At 54.7% G+C, this 25,434-nt stretch overlaps 1 protein-coding gene and 1 long non-coding RNA gene across 7 annotated transcripts in view; one reads left to right on the top strand and one right to left on the bottom strand.

Annotated features, from left to right (window-relative positions):
• The window catches only part of NOL4L (nucleolar protein 4 like), a 63,897-nt gene that overhangs the window by 25,968 nt on the left and 12,495 nt on the right, over positions 1-25,434 (top strand). For 4 of the 6 annotated variants that reach the window (XM_080404394.1, XM_080404398.1, XM_080404397.1 and 1 more), the window contains exons 4-5: positions 301-410; positions 17,351-17,492. In XM_080404394.1, coding sequence (XP_080260520.1) covers positions 301-410; positions 17,351-17,492 — 252 coding nt within the window. Of the gene's footprint in view, positions 1-300; positions 411-11,023; positions 11,162-11,195; positions 11,637-17,350; positions 17,493-25,434 lie in introns of those variants that run through there. The other 2 variants (XM_080404399.1, XM_080404396.1) reach the window with 2 other exon arrangements.
• Positions 9,868-10,895, bottom strand: LOC308070467. The gene is made up of 2 exons (XR_013930741.1): positions 10,707-10,895; positions 9,868-10,334 (listed from the first exon to the last, which is right to left on the bottom strand). It is a non-coding gene; the product is annotated as an uncharacterized lncRNA (long non-coding RNA).

Here is a 25,434-nt window from a genome sequence, read left to right as displayed (position 1 = left end):
GTTTCATCCTCTGTGCCATTCTAGTTTGGTAGACTGAAAAATTACATGTTATGTGTAGTCTTTTCTGCAGGTGACAGCAATGCTTTTTTTTTTTTTTTTTTTTCCCAAAACAACATCTGTTCTGTAATTATGTTCTTGGTGGGGTCGTGTTCTTATAGGAACCTTAGCTCAGCGGGCACCAGCTCTCACTAGGGATTTGAAGTGCTTCTAAATACATATGTTTAACGATTATGAGAACACATCATAGGTTTGTGCTTCCACATCCCTGTATCTAAATAAAGTTTTTCCTCTGATCTTCAGAGAGCGAACCACCTTCCTCTTTGGTTTCTGGGATCATTGACTACAACATGCCCCTCACCTCTACTTATCTGAAGCAAATGAAGCTGCGGGTAATGAATTCACAGGAACAGGTGAGTGGCGCTCTGGGCACAGGGCAGTGTGAGGTGCATAGCAGGTTTCTGCCCGTGCTGAAGGGGTGAAGGGAGTAACGGGTGCTTGGCACATCGATTTTTGGAGGATGCTTTTGGAAATGGCCAGTTTGTCCCAGGCAGGTGGGGCTCTGACTGAGTACCGTGAGGGTTGGTGCATGGGAGTTGGGAGAGCAGTGCGCCTCTGGTCTTCTGGCTCAGAGAAAGCAAACATGCCTACTTCAGAGTTGTGTCAGTGGAGAGGAGCAGAGATGGAGTTGATGCAGTTAATGCTTATAACAGTCTGCTCCTTCTTTAGATGTACAATTCTTCCAAAACATAGTCTTAAGAACAAATATGGCAAATAGGAATTTGTTTCTTTAACTCCTCTTAATTGCCTTGGAGCTTTAGCTGGTGGGGTCTGAAACCCAGACCTGTCTTCGGTTGTTCTGGTGCTCTGTTAAACTGACTGGCAACTTGAAGAAGTTCAACTGCAGCCACTCCACTCTCACATCAAAGTAGGAGAAGGCTCAGTTGTTTGGTGACAGTGCTACGCCACTGGATTTTGATTCAGGAATGGATGGGGCAGACTGCCACAGGATTATACCCAGGCTGTGCAATTTTCTGAAGTTCTGCAGCTGCAGAATTAGCTATGGGAACCTCTGTGCACCATGGAAACAGTCTATAAAAAGAAAGGTATGTTTTACTTGCTCCCCACAATCTGCACTGGAAGCCAGTGCTGGATTTTCTTTCCGGCACACTGAAACCTGAATCTGATCTTGTACATTACTGCCAGCTGCAAGAAGTGAAAGAGTTTGCATCATGCAGTGGTGGAAAACATTGCTGAGAGCTTGAACTGTGAAGTCGTGCCCAACGGGTATTTTCATCTAGTGGCACCACAAGGGGACATTGGTTAGAGCATCCATTGCCGGGGTGTAAAATGCCAGATGTGGGTTTGCTGTCAGGAGCTGGAGAGGTACCGAGCTCCTCTGTCACTTCAGCAGTGAAACCTTCTTGCTGGAGGACAAAATGGCACCTGACAGGAAGCACTTCTGTTTGTTGCAGCTTTTTTCCTTTGCGAATGTTGGACACTTGAGTGGGTTTAAGGTTTTGTTTGCAGTACGTTATCTTGCAGCTTTTGAAATGTGAAAGGCTGCAATACGCGAGGTCCTGCGCTCGAGCTGGGTCGGGCAGTAGAACTATGGACAGCTCCGGGTGGCTAGGCTGGGCTGAACTGGGCTGAGCTGGGCAGGGCTGGGCTGGGCTGGGGTGGGCTGGGCTGGGGACGTGGAGTGGATGGATGCGTCACTTTGTGTCATCTGATGGCTGCCTCAGGACCACTTTCGGATAAATAGGATTGAAAGCTGGCATATTCCAACCACCTTTGGCTTCTGCAAAGTGTTTGCTGGGTCTCGGTGCAACTCCTAGCAGAGAGATATTGGGGTTGCAGACCCTGCTGTTGTCTGTACTGTTGGCTACCAACCTGTTCTTCACCAAGGTGAAGGGCTCAGTGGGCCATGAAGGCTGACTGTACTTTTCAGCATTCTAGGCAGTTCTTTTAAGTTTGGTGTATACGAAAGGACCGTCTGAGAGGTTTGTTTAGTTACCGTTCATGCATTTTCTACCAATTCTTCTTGGCTCCAAAGCTCTGTGCAAGAGAAGTGCATTATGAAGCTTCATTAAACTACTGTACCCAGTTTATACAGGTAGAAAACGTGCAGTTTGATCTTATTTCCATAATAAAAAAACACCCCAGAAGCTGGCAGGCTTTAGTACTGAATCTTGAGTTTTGAAGCATGCCTAGGTATGCTTGTTTTGACAACTTCGGTTGGTAATTTAGTGATTTGAGTTTATACCCTGAATTTTGGTGCAGCAGTTTGCACTGGAGCTATCACTAGATAGATGTAACATGAATAATCTTGAAGCTCACTAGGATTGGAATAGAAGCATATGTCATACAGGAACAAAAAAGGGACCAGCAGAGGCAACCAGCAGTTGTTGGTTTAGATCATAAATCAAACGGCTTGATGTTATTCTCTGCCTCTAAAGTTTTTCTTTTCCTGAGCTCTCATCAGTATGTTGCAGTGCAGCTTTCTAAGCTTTTCAAGCTGCTGCAGCCAAGGGAAAAACCTATTTGGAAGAAGTAAAATTTGCTGTTCAGCGTGTTGCTGAAACTGGTTTCTGAGAGCAAAATAACAAAAGATCAGTCTTATTGCTCAGACTTCTGACAGATTAAAGCTTTCCATCAGATCTGGAGGTAATGACAGTCTGGAGAGGATACAGGTGGTTGGACATGCTGGAGAAAATCCAGTGGGCTTGGGTGCCATCCGTGCTGAGATACGGGATGCTCCCCAGCTTCCCCTGGGGAAACAAGTGCCATGCTCCTAGGGCAGCTGTGGCTGTATTCGGAGCTGCTCACGCTGAAGTCTATGTGAAGAAAATGTGTGTAATACTATCAATACCAGGCTTCAGTTCCCTCTGCAAAGCATTCCCCTACTGGTTTTTTCCTTCTTCATACTTTGCACTGGAAACATGACAGTACCATCCTTTTTGCCTGGAGGATCCTGGCAGTCTTTGTGGAACACAGGCTGTGAAACGTGGGCTGCTGCTCTCCCTCTCCCCAGGGAGGGAGCTTTAGGGTTAGGGAGTTGCTTGCAGCTGTTGGAGTTCCAGGTGTTTACAAACTGCAAAGTCCTCTAAAGAGGATAGAAATAATTCTGACTTTGCCACAGATGCAAGGCAGGAAGAAAATACAACCTGCTTTTAAAGTCTGCACTACACAAACATGCCCTGCATGGGTTTTGTATATCAATATTTACAAAATTATATTCGTTGCTCTCTAGCACAGCTTTGCTGCCATGCCACCTTACTGCCTTGCACTCACTAACATTTGATGGTGATAACAGAAATAAATTAAGCAACGCACTTGTGTTAGGCTAGGCTTTTGCCAAAAGCAATTATTTGTATGCAGCAGCACCAGGGAGGAACTTGCTTCACTTGGGGTAACAATGAATGAATTTATGCCAAAGTGGCCTTTTAACTTCATTATTCAGAGAAAAAAAAAGTGTATGTGTAACTGTAATTTATTAGTGCTGCTAAGCACATCAGTATCAAGGCAACAGTGTCTCCAGAAGGAAGCACAGCCAGAAGAACTTTAGAGAAAGCATTTTATCTCTGCTTAGGGACAAAATGCAGTCAGAAGAGGAGCTCTTTACATAGTTGCTCACAAAATGAAGAGTTCCTGCAGAATATCCTTCAGTATATTTCTCAGAGTCAGTACATTTATTTTGGCATGATGGAAAACAACTGTGACCCATGTTGCTTAAGTTGGGTTCACTAGAACATGCAGAAGCTTCTGGGGTGTGAGTCTTCCTTCATTCCCATTTTATATCAATTCTCACATGTGTGAGATAAATCGGGACCCTTACTCTGGCCACAGAGTGCTGAATTAGCCATGTTTCAGGGTATCTACTGAGGCATTAAAGCATCTCTGAACTTCTGACCTTCCCAATCTAGCAGCAAAAAGGAATGAAAAGAAGATATTTGATGTTTATCTATAATGATCCTTCCACCTTATTTTCAAACGCTAAATATTAGGATTTTTAAATGGTTGGTTCCTCGAGTTTATTGCAGTCATTTTCTGTCTTACTTAAACTCAGCTTTAGATTTATTTTTCATTCCACACTGTCGGGCATGATTTCCACTGGTGGCTGGTGGAATATAGAGATTCTAAGAGAACAAATCCTAGCACTGAAATGCCAGGCTCTCTCTGCTCTGGAGATGTTGCTGCTACCTTGGCAGATACAGTCCAGGGCCGAGTAACCAGATTTAAATGATACAGAAATGTTTTGAAAGGTTGCTTCAATGACTGCTGACAGAAGGTCATGCAATCAGTGAATAGCAGGAGCTGCTCTTGGATGAGAAATAACATGAGCATTTTTCTTGTTGCTATGGCTTTGCTACACTGACTTGTAAGCGTTTGAGAGGGACAGAGCCTTGTCCTGCACTGCCACACACTCCATCCACCCAGTAATTTCCCAGTAAACCTGGAGTGTGTGATGGTGCATGGATGTGAAGCAGTTTACAAAACACAATTTCAGGCAATATTTTAACCCAAACACCACAGTAACCCTGGAAGGGAGGTATGCAGGGGTTCAGATCCCACGGATGTACAAGAAGTTGGCTTCATCGAGTGCTGGTGAGGATCAAGCATCCTCTGCAGGCTTTGGGAGCTCATGGAGCCTCATGACCAGAGGCTGTTTTGCAATGTTAAGTCCTCCTCCTTCCACTCTCCTTTCTCCCTGGTCCCCCTGCTACAGCGCTTGCTCACTTCAGTGTCTCAGAAGGCTCAGGTATTACCAGAACATCTTCCTCTGGCAGCTCGCTTGCTTCCTTCTGCTTCAGATCCATCTCCAGACTAATCCTGGGGGTGCAGAACTGGCACAGGGGAGGCAGCCAAGGCAGGGAGGGGAGCAAGCAGCTGTAGAAGAAGGCACACTAGGTTTTCATTTTCAGTCTGTAAGTTCACTGGTGAGAATTGCAAACGTCTCATTTCATGTAGTCCAGAGACCAGAAACAAATCTGGCAGAGCTGGCAGCTGCTGGGCGAGGTCTGGGACCTGTTGGAGTGCTTAGCGAAGGGATCCCCAAGAAACGCTGTATGTGTTCATCAATGTGCAGAGAAGGCCGAAGCGTGCAGTCAGTATTTAGAAGGAAGTGGGATGATGCGTTTGCATCACATGAGAATGATAAGATACTTCCCAGTCCATTAAAGAGGGTGTTAAACATCTCCAGGAATAAATATCTCTAAATCAACTTGATAACTCCCATTCAAGAGGCTGTTACTTGGCTTGTGAAGATCTTTGTTTCCTGCTGTTAATTTTTAACACACTTTGGGGCACTAGAGAAGTTCCCTAATTGCACCCTTACACACAGAAGAAAAGGCAATATTGGCCGTACACAGAGTGAGGCATCATGACCATAGCTGTTTGAAATAGATTTAATCGATACGATAAAGGCTTGCCGGTAGGTCTGCGCGAGCAAAGCCTGCTGGTGGGGTTGGTGGCAGAAGTGGGCTTTGCCTGGTAAACGTCAATCCTGCCCTAAATGACAGACTTTGTCCAGGCAAAGCCAAGGAGGCAGGTCCGGCTGTCATAACAGCGTTCTTTACTGGCAAAGATAGTTTAGCAAAACTTTCATCCTTGGCCTTAATGGCTCATGAGATGCAGGAGGTCAGATGATCAAACCATTTAGCCTGGCTTCAAACTCGTGTGAATGGATTGCTTTCAGTGAAGGTCAACTCATTTTTGTTATTGGAATTAACTCTGATGTTCCCAGCTAGTAAAAACTTAGGAGCTTTTCTTTCCTGTTATGTACATCTTTCAGTATTTTTCCCAGCATAGCTGCATTACAGGTGAGCTTTGTGTTTGTTCAATGCAGTGCTCAATGCAAGCAAACAATTTGAGACCCCAACTTGGGCTGGCTGGGATAAATCCTGCCACTGCTGCTTTCATCTTCAAATGAGATGTGATGCCAAGGCCCCGACTCTGCAGTTTTGGGGGAAAATCACATTCTTTTCTGTAAGAAAGGAGGTGGCATTGCCCAGTTCCAGCGATGCTAGGCACAATTCATCCTCCTGAGCTGCTCAGCTGTATTTAGTTGCTGTGTGTGACTGGTCTGGTTTGTTTTACTCACTGGTAGCTGTGCACCAGTGGAGAGAAGCTGATCTCTTTCCCACTCTCTGTTTGCTTCCCTGGGTTGTTGTGCAGCTTAACTAAGGTCCTGGGGAAGTGGCTGGGGGTTGTTCAGAAGTTTATCTCACCCTCGGGGGAGCTATGGTTGTTGTGCTAGCAGCAGGCTGGGTCGCATCACACAGGAGCAGGACATGGCAGGCAGGTGCGAACCAGGCAGTAGCAGCCTGTGCTTGCAGTGCCTGGGAGGAAGGACGGGTCAGTGGCGCTTGGCTGGGATGTGTGGAGTCCCCTGAGCTGGTGACAGTGACTCCATGGAGCTCAGCCCTGCACAGACGCAGCCATTGGGTCCCGCACAGGCTGGGCCACGCAAAGCCCACGTGGGTTCCCTGCTTGCTTCACAACAAGGCTTTTCTGCACTGGGGTTGATCCATCGTGGGTAATTAGGGCTGATTGCCTTCCACTGTGCACAGTTACCCCCCAGTGCACTTTATCCAGCAGTGTGGTCCAAGTAGCCTACTAAAGCCGAGCTGCTTGAGCCTGTTTCTGGGAACCCTGAATGAGTAGGGCCAAACCCCACACTGTCTGTCTTTAATTCATCATTCCTTCCAAGTACCTCCCCTATTTGATGAGGAGAGATGCTGCCCATTCCCTGTGCAGCAACCAGCATCAAAGGCGTCTGTTCCCAGTAGAACTGGAAACAAAGCTTTGGTTCAGGTCTCATAAAGTGGTGCTAGGAAACATTTCCAGGGGAAAAAGCAAAGACCTGAATCTCAGGGTGACAAAAGCATTTGACATCCATGGAACAGTCTCATGGGTCCAGTTCCATTTGCCCTGTACCTGTGGAAGGCTTTGCACAGTGAGGTTTTCTGCATCGTCTCCCAAGCTCAGGTGCTGATGTGCTATATGTTGACTTTGATCAAGTCACACAAATGGCTGTTTCTTAATTGCCTTCTCCCTTTAAAAAGGGGATAATACCTTAGAGAGACTTCTGAGGTCTCGCTCACTAATAAAGCTCTTCAAGAGCTTGGATGGCATCTACTTTGAGAGCGCGAACTATTATTAATGATTTCCGTTATTATAGAAGATGAAGCTGTGTGGTTCAGCTTTTTAACCTTGAATCACGTACGTGCTTTTGTTTCCGCTGCTGTTAAACCTGCGCAGGCAGGCTTGCACCTTGCCTGGTTGCACAGGCTCCTAAGACCCACATTGTGAGCTGTGTGCCTGCAAAAGGAGTGCGTGTATCTCTGAGGCGTCCATGTTACATGCAAAGGTGGATTCTGAAACTCATGGTATGGCTTGAGAATGGCCAAAAATGGGTTTAGTGGTGGTTCTATTTATGTTGGCTTGATTCTGATTTGGGTGGCCAAGAGATAAGCTGTGAGGGTCATCTTCAATGTATAACGCAACACAGACTTTCTTGGTGGTGCTGTGGGTTCAGGCTTTGGCAAGAAATGTTAGGGGATATTTGACTGCAATTCACCCGTCGCTTCGGGTACCCATTCCCTGTACTCCAGAGGAAGGCAAATTCCATCCACAGAAAAAACTCCTTTCCTGCTCCTTTACTTGGCAGTGACTGGTGTAGCCATAAAGTACGGAGCTGTATTTCCATTCCATCTCTTGGCCTTGGCTCCTGGGAAAAAAAACCAACCACCTTTTATTCATCCATATGCCAGATGCTAACAACTGCTACTTTTACCAAAGGAGCGACTAAGATGAAATGGGAATGAATACAGCCTGCAGCCCACAACAAATCTGGTCTATAATAACCTTTCCCAAATCTTTATGCTCTGTTTTTTTCCTGACTCTGCTCTGGATGGCAGATCAGTTACAATACAGTGTTGATAAGAGCTGCGTATCCCTCTCGTGCCATGCGACTGGGGCTCTCCTTCGGCAGCTCTTCTGCAGCGCTGTGCCTCTTGCCCATCTTTCCTTCCTGGCTTTGCCTCTGTGAGATTATTTTTTTAATGCTTATTACCCCGTAGGGTTTGGTGGTCACAGAGGACCCGATGCAGGAGGGCCCATTTGTTATTTAACCTACTTTTCAGAGGCACAAGAACATCAAGTGACTCGCACAAGGTCGCCCATGAGTCAGTGACTCCTCTGGCACCGTGGCCAGATCCTGCTGTCCTGCAGTCCCCTGCTCTCACCACTAGATCACCGTGCTCACACTCATCACCACCACAACTATTCAATTAAGCTCCTACAGTGCCTTAAATGCCATTTATTCCTGAGTTTGACAGCAGTCCCGGTATTCTTGTGGAGCCTTGCCTTAGGAAATTACAACAGATGAGGTCAGGGCGCCGTCAGCGATGTCCTTGGAAGCGTCACTGCCTGGTACGTGGGCAGGCTGTGCGGTGCAGGGGCTGTTGCAGCCAGGGCACGGCTCTTCCTAGGACGTGTGGCTCTGGTGGCAGCCGACGGGACCCTGTCTGGGCCAGCACAGCCTGATGGGGAGCCCCTGGTTTTCTGCATGGGCAGATCTGTGTCTGCGTGAAGGGGTTTGCAGGGACCAGATTTAATGAACACGTTGTGAGGACAGAGGGAAGGAAGCAGCTTATAAATAATATATTTGATGTGTATATAATAACAGTAGTACTGGTTTATTGTGGTGTGCATTTTTTTTAACGTGGAATCTCGTAAGGCACTTACCCCTGTTCATGACAACTTGATAAATTATTATTACCAGTTCTATATCTAATTGCCAGTTATTTCCCCCTAGATAATTTAATCCAAAAAATACCCACTGGAAAGGAGCTTGGTGTGCTGTTTCCCAAAGCTTCCCTAGCTATTTCTGGAGGCAGCCCCTCTTCCGCCGGTGAGCTCCACTTCGGCCAGCCTCGTGACCCTGAGTGCTGGCACAAACAATTGCATTTCTGTTGGGCTCATGACCCCACTTGTAACGGCAGTGACCCCCCCTTGGGGTCAGGACCCCTCTCCTGCCCGGGGAAAAGCTCCTGCCCAGCAGCTATTGCTGAACTGCTGTTCCTCCCTTGCTCCCTGTGTGGACACGGCTGCTCGGCACTAAGTTTGCCCATGCGAAATTTAGGTTAATCCATTTCCAAAGTGGATTAACCTAACCCCCACAAAGGCACTTAGTATAAAATAAGTGTCCACATGGTGAGGCAGCACAGAATAGTGACTGTGCTTCAAACCTCGCACCCTGGCTGGTTTGTGTCCTCTGCGAGCTCTCCAAACAGAGGGGCAGGCTGCTCCCAGGGGGACTTGCTCTCCTAAATGGCTTTAAGCTGGTCTAGTTTGAAGCCAAAGGGAGCGCAAGGAGGAAACAAAGCCCAGCAATGGGAAGGGGTTAAAAGCCGGCTCCGCTGAGGTCCACACAAGTCTCCGGTTCACCTTAAATGGTCAGGATTTTATTTTAGCTTCAGGGAGGAGCAGCAGCCATTGAGCTGGAAGGGAGCAGAGAAGGCCCTGCAGCTGGGGGCTCACAGCCCGCTGCCCTCCCAGCTGGCTGCTTCCTGCGGGAGGCCCCCCAGCCGCTCTCACCCTTCAGCTTCTGGCTCCATGGATCAGCCCCGAAGAGATGGAAATGCAATACTGTGCGATACCCATTTTCACCTCCCACCTCTGGCCTCCTTGGATCTTCCTGAGCCACCCCTCCTCCCTTGCTTTCCCTAGCAGTGAAGTCGTTAACTCGGGAGTAGATAACATCATAATTGGACATCCGCACTAACAAGCCATAAACACCAACGTGGCAGTGGCAGTTCCCATCCTCGGCTCTGGCACCAGCCTACCGCAGGCTCCGCTGCTGAATCCGTTACACTTGGTTTATTTCATAAAAATTTCCTTCGTAACCATTAAACAGCGAGAGACATGAGATGGGCTGGGGAGGGGTGTGCCAAGGTGCTGGCACCCATCGAGGCCATGCTATCCACAGCTGGGCGGGCGGGAGGTCACCGCCCTGCTGCCCTCAGGGCCTTGTCTGGGAGCGGGTACCAGCCCTGGGGGATACCAGGACACCCCACACTGCCCGTCTGGAGCCGGGGTGCAGCATCCCCATCCCTCCCGGGGACCCGGTGGCACGGTGCCCTGAACGGGGCTGTGCTGGGGGCACGGCTGAGCGTGGTGGGCAGCTTTGCTGTCACGGAACTGGCTTGAAGAGGGGCTGGTTTAACAGCAGCTGAGATCCAGTGTTCAGGCAGAGGCTGCGGCGCTGAGTGCTGCTGCTGCTGGCAGAGCGGGGTCCTCTTCTGCTCCCACGGTGCGAGAGGGAGAATCGTCTGAAACAAAAGGATTCAGCAGAGGCGGCAGCGCGGGGCCTGGGCCCTGCTGCACCCCCGGAGCGCAGGGGAAGGGGGGCTGCGGGGCAACCCCCCCCGCGCCCCGGGGACCTGCTGCCGGGCTCCCGCAACTTGCACCCCGCGGCACGGCCAAACCCCGGCGCTGCGCGGCCCGGCGCTCCCGGGGCCGGGCTGCAAGGGGTGTCCCCGGGCCGGGCTGCGGCTCACCGTGCCGTGCCGTGCCGTGCCGAGCCGAGCCGAGCCGGGCGTGTTGCAGCCCCCCGTGCCGTGCCCGGATGGGTGACAGCCCCCCCGGGTCGTGCCGAGCGGAGGATGCCCGAGCGGGTTGCGTCCCCCCCGGCCGTGCCGTACCGATCCGTTCCGTGCCGTACCGAGCCGTGCCTCCGGCCGTGCATTCTCGCGGCTCTCCAGCAGGCGCCCGGCCCTGGACATTGTCTCTTCCTCCGGGAGGAAGGGCCCTCCCCGGCCCTCCACAATGTGCTCTTCCAGGCGCGGCTCCCCGCGCCCCCCGCCGCGCCCGGCCCGGTGCGCCCGCCCCCCGCGGCCCCGCTCCCCTTCCCCCGCCGCCTCCGCCTGCGGCCGGGCCCCGCTCGCCCCCCTCCGCCTCCCCGGCCCCCCCCCCCCGGGAGCCGGGAGTGACGCGCTCCGCAGCGCCGGCCCCTCTCCCCGGGCAGCAGCTGGTTGTCAGCCTCTCCGGAGCGCCGCCAGCCCGGGCCCCCTCCCTCCGTCCCTCCGTCCCTCCGCCCCGCGCTCCCAGCCGCGCCGCCGGGCTGGCGCAGGCCGGCAGGCCCCGGGCCCCGCTCCAGGTAGGCACCGGCCCCCCGGGCCCCCGGCCCCCGGCGGCGGCCCCGGGCGGGGGATGTGGGGGGTGGTGGGATGCGCGGGGGCTCCACGCGGTGCTGCGGGGAGGAGGAGGAGGAGGAAGGGGGGGGCAGTGGCGGGCGGGGCGGGGCGGGGCGGGGGGGCGGCCGCGGGGCCCGGCCCCAACTCCGGGGGGAGCGGCCGTGCCGCCCCGCTGCCCCGGGAAGTTGCGGGGCGGCCGCGGGGCTGGCGGCGGCGGCGGGGGGCGGCTGGCGCGTCCTTCCCCGCGCCCGGCGCGGCTCCCCCTTCCCCGGAAGAGCACAAAAGCGCCGAAGAAAGTGGGAGGAGGCGGCGGCGGGAGCGCTCCGGCCCCATCAATTCCCGGGCACCGGCCCCGCGCCGCCATCGCCGCGCCGCCCGCCCCGGCCCCGGCCCCGGCCCCGGGCGGGGATTGTGCTGGAAATAGCCGCCTCCCTGGAGGTAAAGCCCTACTTACGTGTCAATCCCCGCCGCACGCTGAGCCCCGTGCGCAGCCCCGGGCAGGGCTCCATCGCGGCCGTATTTATTTACCTGCCGGCGGAGGGGCGCGGGGGGCGGGACGGGGACCCGGGGACGTTCGCCCGGTTGCCAGCGCCTGGCAGCTGCGGGGAGACACGCGTGGGAGCCACGTTCCCTCCGGGGGGAAACGGCGGGTCCCGCGGCCGCCGGGGGCGGGGGGACCCCCGGCTGCTCCGCTCAGCCCGCGGTGCTGCTCCCTCCCCCAAAAGCCGGGCACCCCGGGCCGGCGCCCCCCGGCCCCCGCGTCCCAGTGCTGGTGGCGGGGCAGAGCGCCTCTTCGCACCGCGCGGCACCGTCCCCGCCTCGCCTGCAGCCGCCTGCCCGGCCGGGAGCAAGTTCAGGTGCCGGGGGGGCGGCGGGGGGGGGTACGGCCGGGCCAGCCGGGGCCGGGGCCAGGGCCGGACCACCCGAGTGCCCCCTCCCCGGGCCGGCGGCCCCGCGTTCAGCACCTCCGCGCTGAACAGCAGGAGCGCGGGCAGCGCTGCGGGCAGGGGCTGCGGGGCCGCCTCCCGCACCCGCCCGGCACCGCTTCGGGAGCGCTCCGGGGAGCTTCCCAGAAGGAGAGCCCTTAGGGAAGGGGAGGAGGTGATGATCTTCCCTTTCTCTTCCATTTGCCGTTCGCCTTTGAAATGAACTCTTTTGCCCGTTTTGGGGGAACTAGCAAAATACACGTTTTTGCCACGTCCCGTAGAAATCAACAGAAATTGCAGTAAATAAGGATGTAAGTGACCTGACAAAGAGCGCTGGGGATGTTCTGTTTGGTGTGTGAATTGCACACACGAGTAGGCAGCACAGTCACAGCCTGCTGCCACCACAGCCAGTGTACACCCTTGTGCTTTAAGGCTTCTCGGGCTCTTTGAAGCAATGACCACCACAGTATTTGTGGCTGCAGTATCAATCTTTGACCTGGAGTGTTTTATCTTCCATTAGTAAGCCTTCCTCTGCGCTGAACTGGTTAAGTTAGGGTCAAATCTGGTTCAATACCTTCTTGGCATGCTCAGAGGGCTGGGTTTAAACAGTGGCTGAGACGGAGATGAGGCTGCCTTCCTGAGAGCTCGTCCCCAAGTGCCGCTGCTGCGGGTCACGGCGGGAGGTGCTCTGCCCTGGCCAGGTTTGGCAGGGCTGGGGGCTGCCTGTGCCGGGCAGGTTGTGGCTGGCACGGTGGTGGAGCGGCTCCGGGGGCTGGCAGTCAAGCGTTGCCTTTTGTTGACTCTAAAAACACGGCTGCTTCTGGTGGGAAACTGAGTGTGGCTGTGTGCTGGGGAGATTGCGCGGCACACAGCCTCGGTTCCTGCTCCGTGGAAGGAAATCCCATCGGGATAGTAGGCTGTGGCGTGAAAGGACGCGTTTTAAAATAAAAGGACTCAAAGAGAGAAAAATAAACCATCCTGAGACTTGGAGCCTGGAATATTAAGCGTGAGGCACAGCATGTAAATGACTGGAGAGAGACTTGCAAGGCAGTCCCCAAGAAACTGAGCCTGGCTGTAAAATAAGCAGGTTACTGATAGCCTTGCATATATTTACGAGGTACGGTTATAAGAGTAGCTTCCCCCGCTGCCCTGTTCCAGCCTGTGCTGTGGGAGGTTGTTCTCCAGGAAGGAGAGTCACTGGTGGAGAAACCTCGTCTAGCAATTAAAGCCTTGCAGCCTGGAGGTCTTGACTGTGTTCCTAGATCTGCCAGTGACTTGCTGTGTTCTTGGAGCAGCCAGAGCGGCTGTCAGTACCCGGGGTTTCCAGCTCTATAATAGGAAGAATACTTTTCTAACTCGGAGGGAAGTTGAGAGGCTCAGCGGACGCGTGCACACGCGGTGCTCGAAGATTGGTGAATGGAAAGTGGGACAGAAACGCGGAGCGTGAGTCCTGCACATGTGAGTGTCTGCCTTTGCTGGTTAGAAAATACTGGCTGCGAGTGTCTGCAGAGCAGCTGTGAATGTTGGACTGTAGATAAGGAAAGGAGCAAGGATGTTGTTTTCCAAACCCTGCGCAGTACTGGGAGCCGTGCTCCGATGTTTGGGTGTGGCCTGTGAATGCACCAGCAGGATCCGACTTCCCCTTGCAGAAGAGGAGCTGCACGCACGTTGCCTGACCCTTGATCGCTCAATCCCTTGAACGCTGGAAACAAAGCGATGGGACTTTACTGCGGGGTGAGGAGATCTCTCCGGAGAGCTGGGAAAGGCAGGAAGGAGCAGGGTGGCAGCAGTGGTGCTGGGGTTCGGGGTTCAGCTCTGGGCTGGCTGGTTGGGGCAGCCACTGTCACTTCCATCTGTCCCATCAGTGGCATGGAACTGGGGAAAAGGCGGCCGGTCCTGAGACAGGCGCTGGTAATGGATTGCACTCTGTTTTCTAATGAAAGTTTCATTTGAAGTTTGTTTACAGGAAAGAAGAAATTAGCAGAGAGAATTCTCCTGAGAACCCAGAGAGGAAAAAGAATGAGCTGCCTGACTTGCAAGCCAAAAGAGGGTGGAAGGGTAGATTAGATTTACCGTATTGCTCCGAGTCGTAGCTGTTGCTACTGTTGAGAAACGCTTCCTTGTTTGGCTGGATGGTGGAGCCAGCTTCAATGCTCAGCCTTCACGCAGGTTATTGGCGTCTGGGGTAAACTCAGAGCTGCCCACCCAGCCAGAAAGTTTGATCCTGCTCTGGTGTCCCGTGTTTTGATGCTGGGACATGTGCTGTGCTGCTCTCCCTCCACTCCAGCCACCTGAAATGGAGCTGCTCCTGGGCCGTGCCTGGGCAGCCGGTGCTCTGGGCATTGCTGCCAGGGCCTCCTGTCCCTGGGATTATTCCCGACGTGAGGGTGGCAGTGCCAGCAGTTGCCACTGGCACTAACATGCAGCAGTCAGGGAGGTCACAACCCTCAGCCTTTGGTCTCGGAGGGTTGTCCTGAGGAGGGAGCTTGCTGGTGACCTCTGGTGTCCCAGTGAGCAGCAAGGGATGCAGCTGAGGGGCAGCGGAGGATGCCAGAGCCACAGTGATGGGGATGACCAGAGCCGCGCTCAAGGTCAAGGCCTTTCTCTTGCTTTAGGGAAGAGGCACAAAGGTGTGAGGAGCTCCTGGGGCATCAGACGCTCTCTCAGCAGTTGTCGCTGCCAGCTCTGGCTGTTCTCCGCTGCCGTTCACCTGCTGCCACCTGCATGGTTGGCTTTGCATTCCCTTGGGGTGGGCTGTGCTGTGGGAGCTGTGCGCTGCCGGGAAGTTGTCCTGTTGGTGTTTTGGCCAAGGGTGTTAGTGCTGGAAAGCAGAAAACTGGCTGGAAAGCAAGGGGTGACACTGGAGACGGAATAGGGCTGCCTGGCAGGGTCCCACAGCAGCAGCCTCCTCTTTCTGCTGGTGGCTGGATCCTGGACAGGTGAACGTGCGACGGCCTTGTTTGACTTGAGTAATTTATAGCTTATCAGTTTCTGGTTTGATAGTCAGAGTATTTCTAATAATAGGCAAATGCTGCTGCACCTCGAGAGAATTGTACGCATTTATAAAGCACTTTACATAGCATGTGCATGCGAGGCATCCTTCATGTCACTGCCTTTCCACCATGCGTGAGTACGTGGAGGGCATGATGCCTTCCAGGTTGTGGTTTGCGTGCTGAGGCTGGGTGTTCGCTGCAGCTGAGCCCCACAGATCCCATGCCTGAGCCAGATGCTTTCCGAAAACATCGTGGGTTGTTCCCAGGGTTCCTCCTCCTCACTGGACAGGTGAGAGACTGTCAGCAGCAAGGACCTTGGCATTTGTGTTTGTCTCTTAAGCTCTGACAGTAATCTTGAGTAAGCCTTGTGAAGAAGGCCAGATATTAGGGTGGCTGCCTCCCTGCAAATGCTTACAATAAAGAGACTATTTATAGTTTGTAACAGGGAGACCTTTGCAGTTCTGTTCCTGTGTGTACAAGATGGAGTTTCTGGAGAGGCAGGATTGCTTTGTGGCTGGCATAGCAGCAGTGCTGTGCTGAGCTGAGCTGGGGGACGCCATGCCTCCCCCCTGCCTCCCACCTCTCCAGCTCTGCTTGACTTGGGCATGGGGGGGGTGGTGCTGCGTGAGGGCACCTGGCTGGCAGTGTAGGGGGCCTGGGGGTCAGGGCATCCCCGTTCTGTTGGCAGGGTGGCAGGCATGCTGAGCCCTGTCCTTCTGTTGGTGCGTGCGGGGTTTCACAAGCTGTAAATTCCAGGAAACTCCCCGGGAGGCACATCGAGGGAGTGGGCTGGGGGCGGGCACGAGCCCTGAGCCAGCAGATGTGTCTGTAGGGACGAGGAGATGGGAGGAAAAGCACAAACCTGTCTTTAAAGACATTTGTTTGTTCACAATAAAAACTGTCAGCCAGCAGCGGCCAGACAGGGTAGTTTTTATGAGGCGCAGGCATAGGTTGGAGGGGCGCTTGCCAATTGCTTCTTACACGGAAAGGGAGCGGGGATTGTATTTTATCCCAGGACCAAGGGAGGAAAAAAAAAATCAGAGCAGAGAGTTTACAAGCCTTTGAAATGTTTCAATCAAAGGAAGGCACAGTTGAAAGCAGTTCTGGAAACATTTTTGGTGTTCCCCTGCACCCCAGGGCTCTGGATGCGGTCTCTGCCCGTTGCTTTGGGAGGGGAGCGGGGAGAGGAAGGCAGATAAAGGGATCACCAGCAGGACCGTGTTCATATGGGAACACGTATCTGCTTCCTCCCAAGCTGCATGTTCGGAGAGTTCAGCCCAGGGAGGTCCCGCAGCCCCTCCTCTCATTGAGGATCTCAGTGCTGCCTTTATGATGATGGTTTTGAAATCCTGTGGCTGACCTTTCCGGCGCTGGAAGCAATCCAAGGGCTGTGTCTTGAAGTACTGTAAAGGTTAGCGAGAAGGGAGAGAGAGGGAGAGAGAAAATGTCCTTTCAGCTGCAGGAGTGGGAGAGAGGAATGTCATCTATGCCGTCAGGGAGCAGGCGGCTGGCCGGGCTCCCCAGCGTGAGCTAGGGTGTCCTTGTCTCGCTGGGGACCTCACTCCCCCAGCTGCTTCCCAAGGTGTGTGTTGTCATTTTTGATAAGGGTGCAGAGGTGATATCCCTTCGGAGAGCGCTGGAGGAGCAGTCCCTCGGGGCTGCGCTGCAGGAGCCTGCTCTGCAGCCTCTGGCAGTGCAGGTCCGTGGGGACCGTGCCGCTATCCAGACCTGCCCCACCGGCCACTCCCTGCCGGTGCCGGGGTCCTCCGGTGATTCCGGTTGCAGCAGATGATGTGATCTCAAAAAAAATAAGTCCGAGATGTTTTATGGAGCTGTTTCAATGGAGTTGCACCCGTCCTCCACTCCCACACGCCGCTGCCTCGCCAGAAACACTCTGGGGTGGATGGAGATTAAAGGGTAAACTCCAGGACTCAGCCATCCGCTCCTACAGGATGCGAGCTCTTTCTAATTGTCCTCAATTAGAGACAGTGCCATTGCTCAGGCACGTCTTCAGGCAGGAAGCAGAGCCCTGTCCTAGCCCGGCGGAGGCAAAGGGAAGGGCTGCTTGCCTGGCCTTGGGGAGCGCCGAGGGGCCAGCGGGTGTTCTCCATTCTCTGGGCCGAGCTGCTGACTGAATTGTTTTTAGGAAGGAGTACGGTGAGGAGGTGTTAAAGGCAGAGAAAGGAGGCAAGAAAAGAGCTCAGCCAATTAACTCTTTCCTGCTTGCCTCCAGGATGAGACATCGGTGAGCAGCGAGGACTTTGATATGAATGACTCCACATGGATCTCAGCTGACCAGCACCTGAACTCCAGCCTGAGCCCCAGCCAGGACGAGAGCATGCGCAGCCCGCAGAACCTGCACGGCCACGAGGATGGTGAGTGCCCCAGCAGGCGGGAAGTGCTCTGCGCCTTTGCCACAGGATGTTTTTGTGACTTATTAAACATTAACCAGTCCTTTCTGATCAGGTGTCCCACCTGTAGGATGGATTTCATGTCAGCACAGGCTTTGAAGCAGCGCTGACTCCTAGTCCTTCCTATTTAGCCTCTGGGCTCCTGCTCAGCCAGGGCCCTCTCCAACCCGGAGCTGATGGTCCCTTGTGTGGACCCTGGCTCCCAGCTCCTCCAGAAAGAGGTCACCAAATCCTCTCCTAAGGCATCAGGTTGTAGTTCCCGGGGTGAGACAAGGAGAGCCCCATTAGTCCTGAACTGTGTGCTGCGTGCTGCCCCACTGCAGGAAGGATGCCAGGGCTTCGCAGTACAGGTCACAGCTTTTCATGCTTGGAAAGTTGCGCCTTAGACAGCGTCTTGGGTCCCCCAGGCGAGGAGTCTGTAATCTGCACTAGCCGAGTGCGGGGTGGATGTGTCTCCTCAGTCGGGGCAGGAGGTTGGAAGAGGCTGAAGGTGGCATACATGGGTTGGCTGGGAGGAAGTGTTTGGTGAAGAGAGGTGGTGTGTTACTTCTGTGAAACATGCTAGTTTAAAATAAAAGAGCAAGTAAATAAGTGGTAGAAGTACAAGTTCGGGTCAGAGTTCATCTCCGTGATGCTTGGAAGGATTCGGTGGTTGGACTGTTACTGGCTTTTGCTCAGGAGGTTGAAAACCTCATTGTCCCCAGCCCGGCTGCTGCTAGGAGAGCGGGAAGGGAGTGGAGGAGTTGAGGGACAACCCAGGCTGGGTTGGTGCTGCTTTAAGAAAGGGGACTAGAAAACCACCCCAGAGGAAAGAAAGGGCTTTTGTGCTGGCATGTCTCCTTGGGGTGGCTTTTAGCTGCTTGTGTGGCCAGTGGCAGGAATGGTTGGGACGGCAGGGACAGCAGGGACACTGCTGTCTCCAGTCCGAACACGTTGTGGCACTTCAGTTTCTGTTGCAAACCTACCGTTTTGGGAAATGGCTGGTTTTAGCTAACTAGCCACCGACCCTGGAGTCAGGCAGCCTTGATGAGGATGTGAAACCTGCCTGTGCTGCACCATGTCCCTGTCCGACGGGACGGGCAGTGGCACTTCTCCTTGTACAGGGCCCTGCAGTGGGGCTGTGCCAAGGCTGGCTGTGCCCAGGCCCCGCGGGGCCCTCCCGTGGGGCAGGAGGAAGGTGTTTCGGTGGTAACACAGGTGGTCTCATCAGAAGCGTTCGGCTCTTCAGGACCTGGCTGCAGCCTCCACCCTGAGCCAGCGTTGCCTCTCATACTTGTGGCCTGGCCAGGTCTCTCTGCAGCCTCTGAACTTTGCCATTCTCCCCATTAGGAAATTCCGGGCTTGTGGCTTATCCCTGTAAATTCCCAGGTCTCATTTGTAATCTAGAATGACATGGTTTTGATCCCTTTGCTGAATAATATTATTCAACAGGACAGTAATTTAGTAAGAACTCGCATATTTAGGCAAATCAAGATGTTCTCACTAAAGCTGAATCCTCTCACTCTCTCTCTCTGCCCTCTTAGGAAATGCCTCCAATTTTTCATGCCCTGTGTTTTTTCTTCAGAAGCAGGTGTCCTCTTTGGGGCCCTTCTTGGCTCTTTAATTTCTTTTGTAAGATTCAGTGGTGAGCAATAAAGCACAAATAGTCCCTTCCCTTTTGTCAGGAATGCAGGTGTTCCAGGCTGTCCCCGGGGTCAGCAGAAGGCTAAACCAGGTAGACTTTGGCAGGTCAGAAGTGATGGAGTCACAGAACAAGCAAGCCAAGCCCAGGGTTATGAAGGAGACCCATCAAGAAGCAGCCAGGGACTGGGATTTCCATCAGGCCGTCATAATTCAGGGAGTATTTTATGGGACTGAAAAGAGGTTTTTGTCACTGTGGTGAATGTCTGTGTCCTGTACCGGAGCTCTGAAATACAGGCTGATGCTGCTGGGGTGAAGGGCATCGTGTCAGTCCCTCTGCCAAACCAGCGCTCCCACCCAGGGCTGAAGCACACACGAGGCTGCGAAGGGAAGAAGGATGATGGAGAGGCCCAGGCAACCCGGGAGGGAAGCGTGCAGTTAGAGGAGCACAGAGCAGAGATGGAACACATCGCAAGAGGAAAGGCAAATCACTGGCATGGGGAAGGGAATGTGTGTGGATCAAAGTGTCAAGCACGCTTCAGTTTCCTCTTCTCTTGACCCATGAAAGCTTTTTTATTTTTTTTTTTTTTGGAAGCAAAAGTATTTTACACTTTTACATTTACACAAAATGGGTTTGCACTGGCTTGCTAAGGCTGTACACCTTCAAGGCTTTCCCAGGGAAATCATGTAAATGTGAGTCACCAGCCTGCGTGAGCTGTGTGCTCCTTGGAGCCCAGCTGGCCAAGGTGCCCGCACAGAGTGCCCACATGGGGTGTCTCAAGGGCTCTGGTCAAACTACTCCATGCCAAACCTGGATGTTTATCCACGTCTCCTGTGCTCAGCTGTCTAGTGTGCCCTGCAGCAGCCCCGCAAAGCCCCAGCCTTCTTCCACTGTAGAGTCCCAGCCTTCTTCCACCAACTGTGGGACATGTGGCCAGTGCCACAGCATGTCCTCCGCCTCCCCTGCAGCTAGGCCAGGCTCACCTCTGAGTGTCCCAGCACTGCAGAGGGGTCTGGATGTGCACCACTGCCTTCGGTTGGGAGCTTGTTCAGGACTCAGTACTCTCCTCCTGTGGGAAATCCTTTCGGGTTACTAAATTGCTCCCACCTGCTGCCATCCAATGGGCAGGATGCTTGGAGTGTGTCTTCTGTGAAAGGCTTCCTAAAGTATAAAGTTTTAATGAAGAGTTGCCTAGTAGGAGAGCAGTATCGTCTGACATGCTTGTTAAAAAACAGTCTTGTTTAAAAAGTACCGAAGCATCAGCTCCAGGTCTTTCAGAGGCCTGGGAGGAGCAAGTGCTCTCCTATGGCATATGAGCAGAGTGGTATGAAATCCAGAGAGGCAGGAGAGCAGGGAACTGTTGTCCCATGCTTTGATACACAGGTATCTGCTGAATCTCCAGAGAGCTAAAAAGCAGCTAGGACGAAAGCCAACACCTTCTTTTGTCTCCATGCCCAGAAACCTTGGCCCAGTATAGCCATGCCGCAACCAGCGTCAGCCCTTGGAACAGCAGGGAGAACAAATTAGACCTAATGACTTTGGTGGGTAAGGGACAGAGAAGGCATCGTCGGGAGAGCATCAGCAGCAGAGCCGGGGTTCCTGCTGCGTTGGCAGGCGCACGGCAGGATGCAGGACACACTGGCCAGCTCTGAGGAGCAATGCTGACACGCACACACTCGCTCCTTCCATTTTCCTTTGTTACTCATCCTGCAGGCCCCAGCACGGAAAACGTGAAGCTCCCTGCAACATCCCTTCCCTGTCGGATGTTGCTCACAGCATACGTGCCCGCAGGAAGCCAGCGGCTACCCAAAGCGACAGCAGGATCAACACGAACTCTTTGCTGCTGAAGCGGAGCTATTGTGCAGGACATCCTGGAGGGACATGTTTGTGGGAACCAGCATGCGTTCAGAGCAAAGTGACCCTGAATGCTGTGCCATCTTGCTGTCCCCTGTGCCTGTCACCATCCCTGAAGGCGTCCTGTGCCCACTCCCAGCTGAGCGCAGATCCCGGCTCCTGGCCCTGTCTTGCTGCAGCAGTTTCAGCTGGAGTCTGTCCATCTTCAAAGCCTGTCTGCATCCACAGGCGAGTGCAGCACCATGAAACCTCCCAGTTTGGTCTGGCACATGGGTCTGAGCCAGGTATCCCACCACAGGGATGTTGTGACCTGCTGGTGAGTGCAGTGCTCTTGAAAAGGAAGCAGGACACAGACCCCCGATACCCCAGTGTATGTGACATGGCATGATCCCTTTCCAGTTGAGGTCCCTGCATGCAGTCCTTACTTGACTGGCAGTGTCCCACTGAGCCTGTCCTGCCTGAAGCAGCAGTGGCTAATCCAGACCTTGGAGAAAGGGGAGAAAGGACTTTCTTAACCTACTTAACTGTGAAGACACACGGTCCTTGGGGGCATCCCTCAAGGCAGCTGGGTGGGAAGGCTCCGGGTTGTTGGGGACATCCCTCAGGAGTGCTCCAAGGAGGGACCTCAAGGACATGCAGGCAGGCGTTATTTCAGGTTGTTATCCTGGGAGCAGGTAGGGCACATTACTACTCTGGACACCCTGCCCTGAGGCCAGCAGGGACAGCACCGAGCTGTCCCCAGCGCAGTAGTGTCTTCTCCTGGTATGGCATGCGTCCCACAGCTCCAGGTCACACCGCTGTTATTTGGCAAGGTGCCCATGACATGCTGCGTATCACCAGGTTCCCTGAGCCGCCAACCTAGCAGAGCACTTTCTGGGGAGGGGAGCAGCCCTCTTGCCGAGTGCAGACCAGAAGCCAGGCCCGTGCCTGCACAGCGAGCTCAGCTCCTGCCTGCAGGACCCCACACACCAGCCTCGTGCCAGTCTTCATCCCCAGGGCAGCCATGATGCCCTGCTCCACACCTGCACCTCCCCGCCAGCTGGAACCCGGCAGGGCGATGGAGCTCTCCTCGCTTTGCCATAGCAGGGTCACTTACTGCAGGCGGCATCAGGTGTCACATGGCTCCCAGTTCCCCTCTGCCACTGGGGCTTTCCTTGGCTGGCCCAGTCCCTGTTCCAGGTGAACACAAACGCACCTTTGCCGCCACAGAGAGAGCCCAGCAGACACACACAGCCGCCTGACAGCTGGCCATTGTGGGAGGTGGTCTGTGAGCCCCGAGGCCCTTGCTTTTCCCAGGATGAAAAATCCTCACTATTTTCAGGGCTTCTTGCACCCATGTTGGATTTCACCCTCCCAGAAGCCCTAGCTGAGAGCCTAAACAAGATTAGGACCAGCATCTAGGCCTTACAACAGCTAGACATGACCTTATCTTATTTTTCTTGTATATATATTTCCTCTCTCCCTGGGTGTCCCCATGCCATGCTGTCTCCACAGCATAAGTCAGCAAGCGTGTCCCTGCCTTGCCTGGGCAGTCTGGGCTGGTGGCTCCATTCCTGGTCACCTCTTCCATGTCAGCTCATCCCAAGCAAAGGCCCTCACCAGTGACAAACACCCTCCTTTCAGTGTCTTTTGAAGAGCTGTCCTTTCCTGCTGCAAGGCTGAGAAGTGCAGCATGAAGGCTGTGGGTCCACGGTGGCTTCACGAGGCTCTGCACTGAACTTGGCTCGGGGCTCCTTCCCAGCTGGTGTGGGCTCCGCCAAACTGGTTGGCTTGTCCTGCTGGTGCACAGAGCGGAGTTTTGGGGGGCTTTTCCTTGGTCTGGAGCAGAGAGGATCACCACACTGCTGGGCAGCCAGCACCACCTGTGCCCCTACCTTCCTCCCCAAACTGAGCCCTCCCAGCCGAAGGTCTGAGTGGGGACTGTGGGGTGAGCCCTGCGCTGTGTCCTGGAAGGGGTGCCGAGGCCAGTGGTTCGGGGATGGTCCCCTGCTCTGTCCTGCCCAAAGGACTGCGTGTGAGCAGCAGGGTCTCTCTGGCAGCAGTTTGCACTGGAGTCACCAGCTCGACATGAGTCCTGCCCAAAGCCACCAAACCCGTTTGTTTGGCATGGGGAGAGGCAGTGCCCAGGCAGCCCAGGGCTGCGCCGTGTCCCCTCCCTGCAGCAGGATCCGGGTGGCTGCCAGCAGCAGTGGCACAAGGAGAGGCTTGGTCTGCACCATCTCCTTCCCCGCCACGGCCGAGGGCTGACTTCTGGCTCAAGCACCCCGCAAGCAGCAAGGCGGCCAGAGGAGCAGCGGTGGGAGGAACAGGGGTTGGGAGGAGAAGGGAAAACTGAGCGGCAGAGTGTTTGTGGCAAGGCTGCTTTCTGCAGCAGGAGCTGCCAAGCTTCTGTGCATGGGAAAATGTCCGTCATGGGGCCAGTGCGGTGAGGTCCCGGTGTCGGAGGGAGCTGCTTCCTCGGGCTGGGCAGCGGAGACAGGGGGAGATGGCACTGGGGGGCACCTTTCATGCCGAGGAAGGGGGAGCTGGCTGCACAGCGCTGCCTTGTCCGGCCGAGCTTGCCTGCGGATGCGCATTGTGTCCAGCCGTGCCAGATGTCTGGCTCATCGAGGGCTCTGGTCGAAGGCAGGGACCCGGGGAGGGAGCATGGAGGGTGGACACTTTGTCTGGGACATAACGAGGTTTGCATTAACGAAGGAAGACAGGAAATATTGCGTCTTAACTGGACACTGGCCAGCCCCACCGCTCCGCAGCCCCCAGCGACATTTCTTTTTTCTTTCTTACACATCTTGGAGGCAATCAGCTGGGCAGGACCTGGAGAAAACGAGCTTCGTGCTCTGGCCATGTGAGCAGCGCAGGGCTAGGGCAGCCATGGCAGCCAGCACAGCTGGGGCCTCTCCTGCCTCTCCAAGCACCCGGTTGTGGGTGCAGGAGCCCCAGGGTGCCACTCGCTTGCACCTAACGATTGCAGCGCTGCCGCCCGGCCGTGGCCCCCCACAGGGCCCCCATTCCCCCTCGGTCTCTCTAATTTGTATTAAGTATCCCTTCCTCTCGGGCTTTCCTCCTCCCCTTCTTCCCCCTTCGTCTCTTTTGTGAGTGAATAATTTATGGCACTTTTCATCTTCCTGGCTGTTGTTGCAGGCAGGCGGCGGTGGGATGCTCTGCGCCCTTCTGACAGCCACCATGGGCTGGGCACGCTGCTCCGGCCCGTGCTGGTGCCACAGCGGGTTGGGGACAGGGCAGTCCCCTCCCAGTAGCAATGGGGAGTCTCGGGTGGGAGCAGCGATCTCTACCGCTGCCCCACTGGCTGTGGGCAGGCAGAACCATGGCTGGTGGTTCCGTGGTGGTCCATGGGGGACCGAGGGTCGCTGGTGGGACCCAGCGATGGCCGCAGCGGCCGAGGCTGCGCAGGTGGGTGGGCGGTGGCCGAGGGAGTGCTGGCCAGGGGCTGTGGCTGCAGTGGGGTCCAGGCAGGGCCGGGCAGCCCCTGGCCCACCGCGTGGTGCGGGGCTGCGGCGAGGTTTCCGTGGGCCGCTGGCTCTTACATAAGCTCATTGTTTTCCGAGTCAAAAGAGGTTTTGTCTCTGCTCTGGAGATGTGACAGGAGGAGGAACAATTTGCCCCATTCATGTTTAACTCTGCTTTTGGAGAGCGGTGTGGTGGCCTTCACCAACAGAGACGTTAAACCCAAGCACTTCCCTGCCGTAAAGTCTCCCGGGGAGCAGGTGTTGGAAATCGCCCCTTCCCCTCCTGATCTCTGCAAATCCAGCACCACAGAAATCAAGGATAATCCAGCAGCCTCTTCAAAATGAAAACGCTGAGCCCTGATTAATTCATTTAATAAGTGACTGATCTCCTCCTCCCCCAGCACCGCGGCCCAAGAAGCCATTTTGCTTCTCGCTCTCGTGGGCTGGGCACCGCCGGGGAGATGCCAAGGCCGCAGCAGAGCCATGAGGCAGCTTCCCCATGGCCTCCTCGCTGGCCTCGCTGCTCGCCTGGCCTGTGCAGCGGGGCCGAGGAGGGCAGCGCTCCGTGGGCCTGGGGGCCAGGCAGCCTCTGCTGGGCTCTCCAGCCTCACTGGCATCCCCTGCACAGTGCCGGGGTCTCCTCCGCCTCCAGCCCGTGGAGCCCCAGCTCGAGGGGATTAAACTGGGGAACGAAATACTCTGTTTTCTGACCGAAAGATCAAACCGGTTGTAAGTGACATTGTTTTTACAGTTCCATCTGCTTCAATTAGGGCACGGGGGTGGAGCAGGGTGGCTCCCAATTATCCTCATTAGAGGGGCTCCTTGTGAAGCCAAGCTCCAGCCGTGAGCAGGGAGCTCACCAGGCTCGTGCTGGTTGATAATGAATATATTCATGGCTGCACAGCCTGGCCTTGCTGCCTGCTGCTGCCGGAGCCCTGCTCGTTGCGTGTGTTTTGGGCACTTG

Source organism: Falco punctatus (genome assembly GCF_963210335.1).
Source record: "Falco punctatus genome assembly, chromosome: 10".
Classification (NCBI taxonomy): domain Eukaryota; kingdom Metazoa; phylum Chordata; class Aves; order Falconiformes; family Falconidae; genus Falco; species Falco punctatus.
The sequence above is the reverse complement of the archived record's forward strand: the minus strand, read 5'-3'. Positions and strand labels throughout refer to the sequence as shown.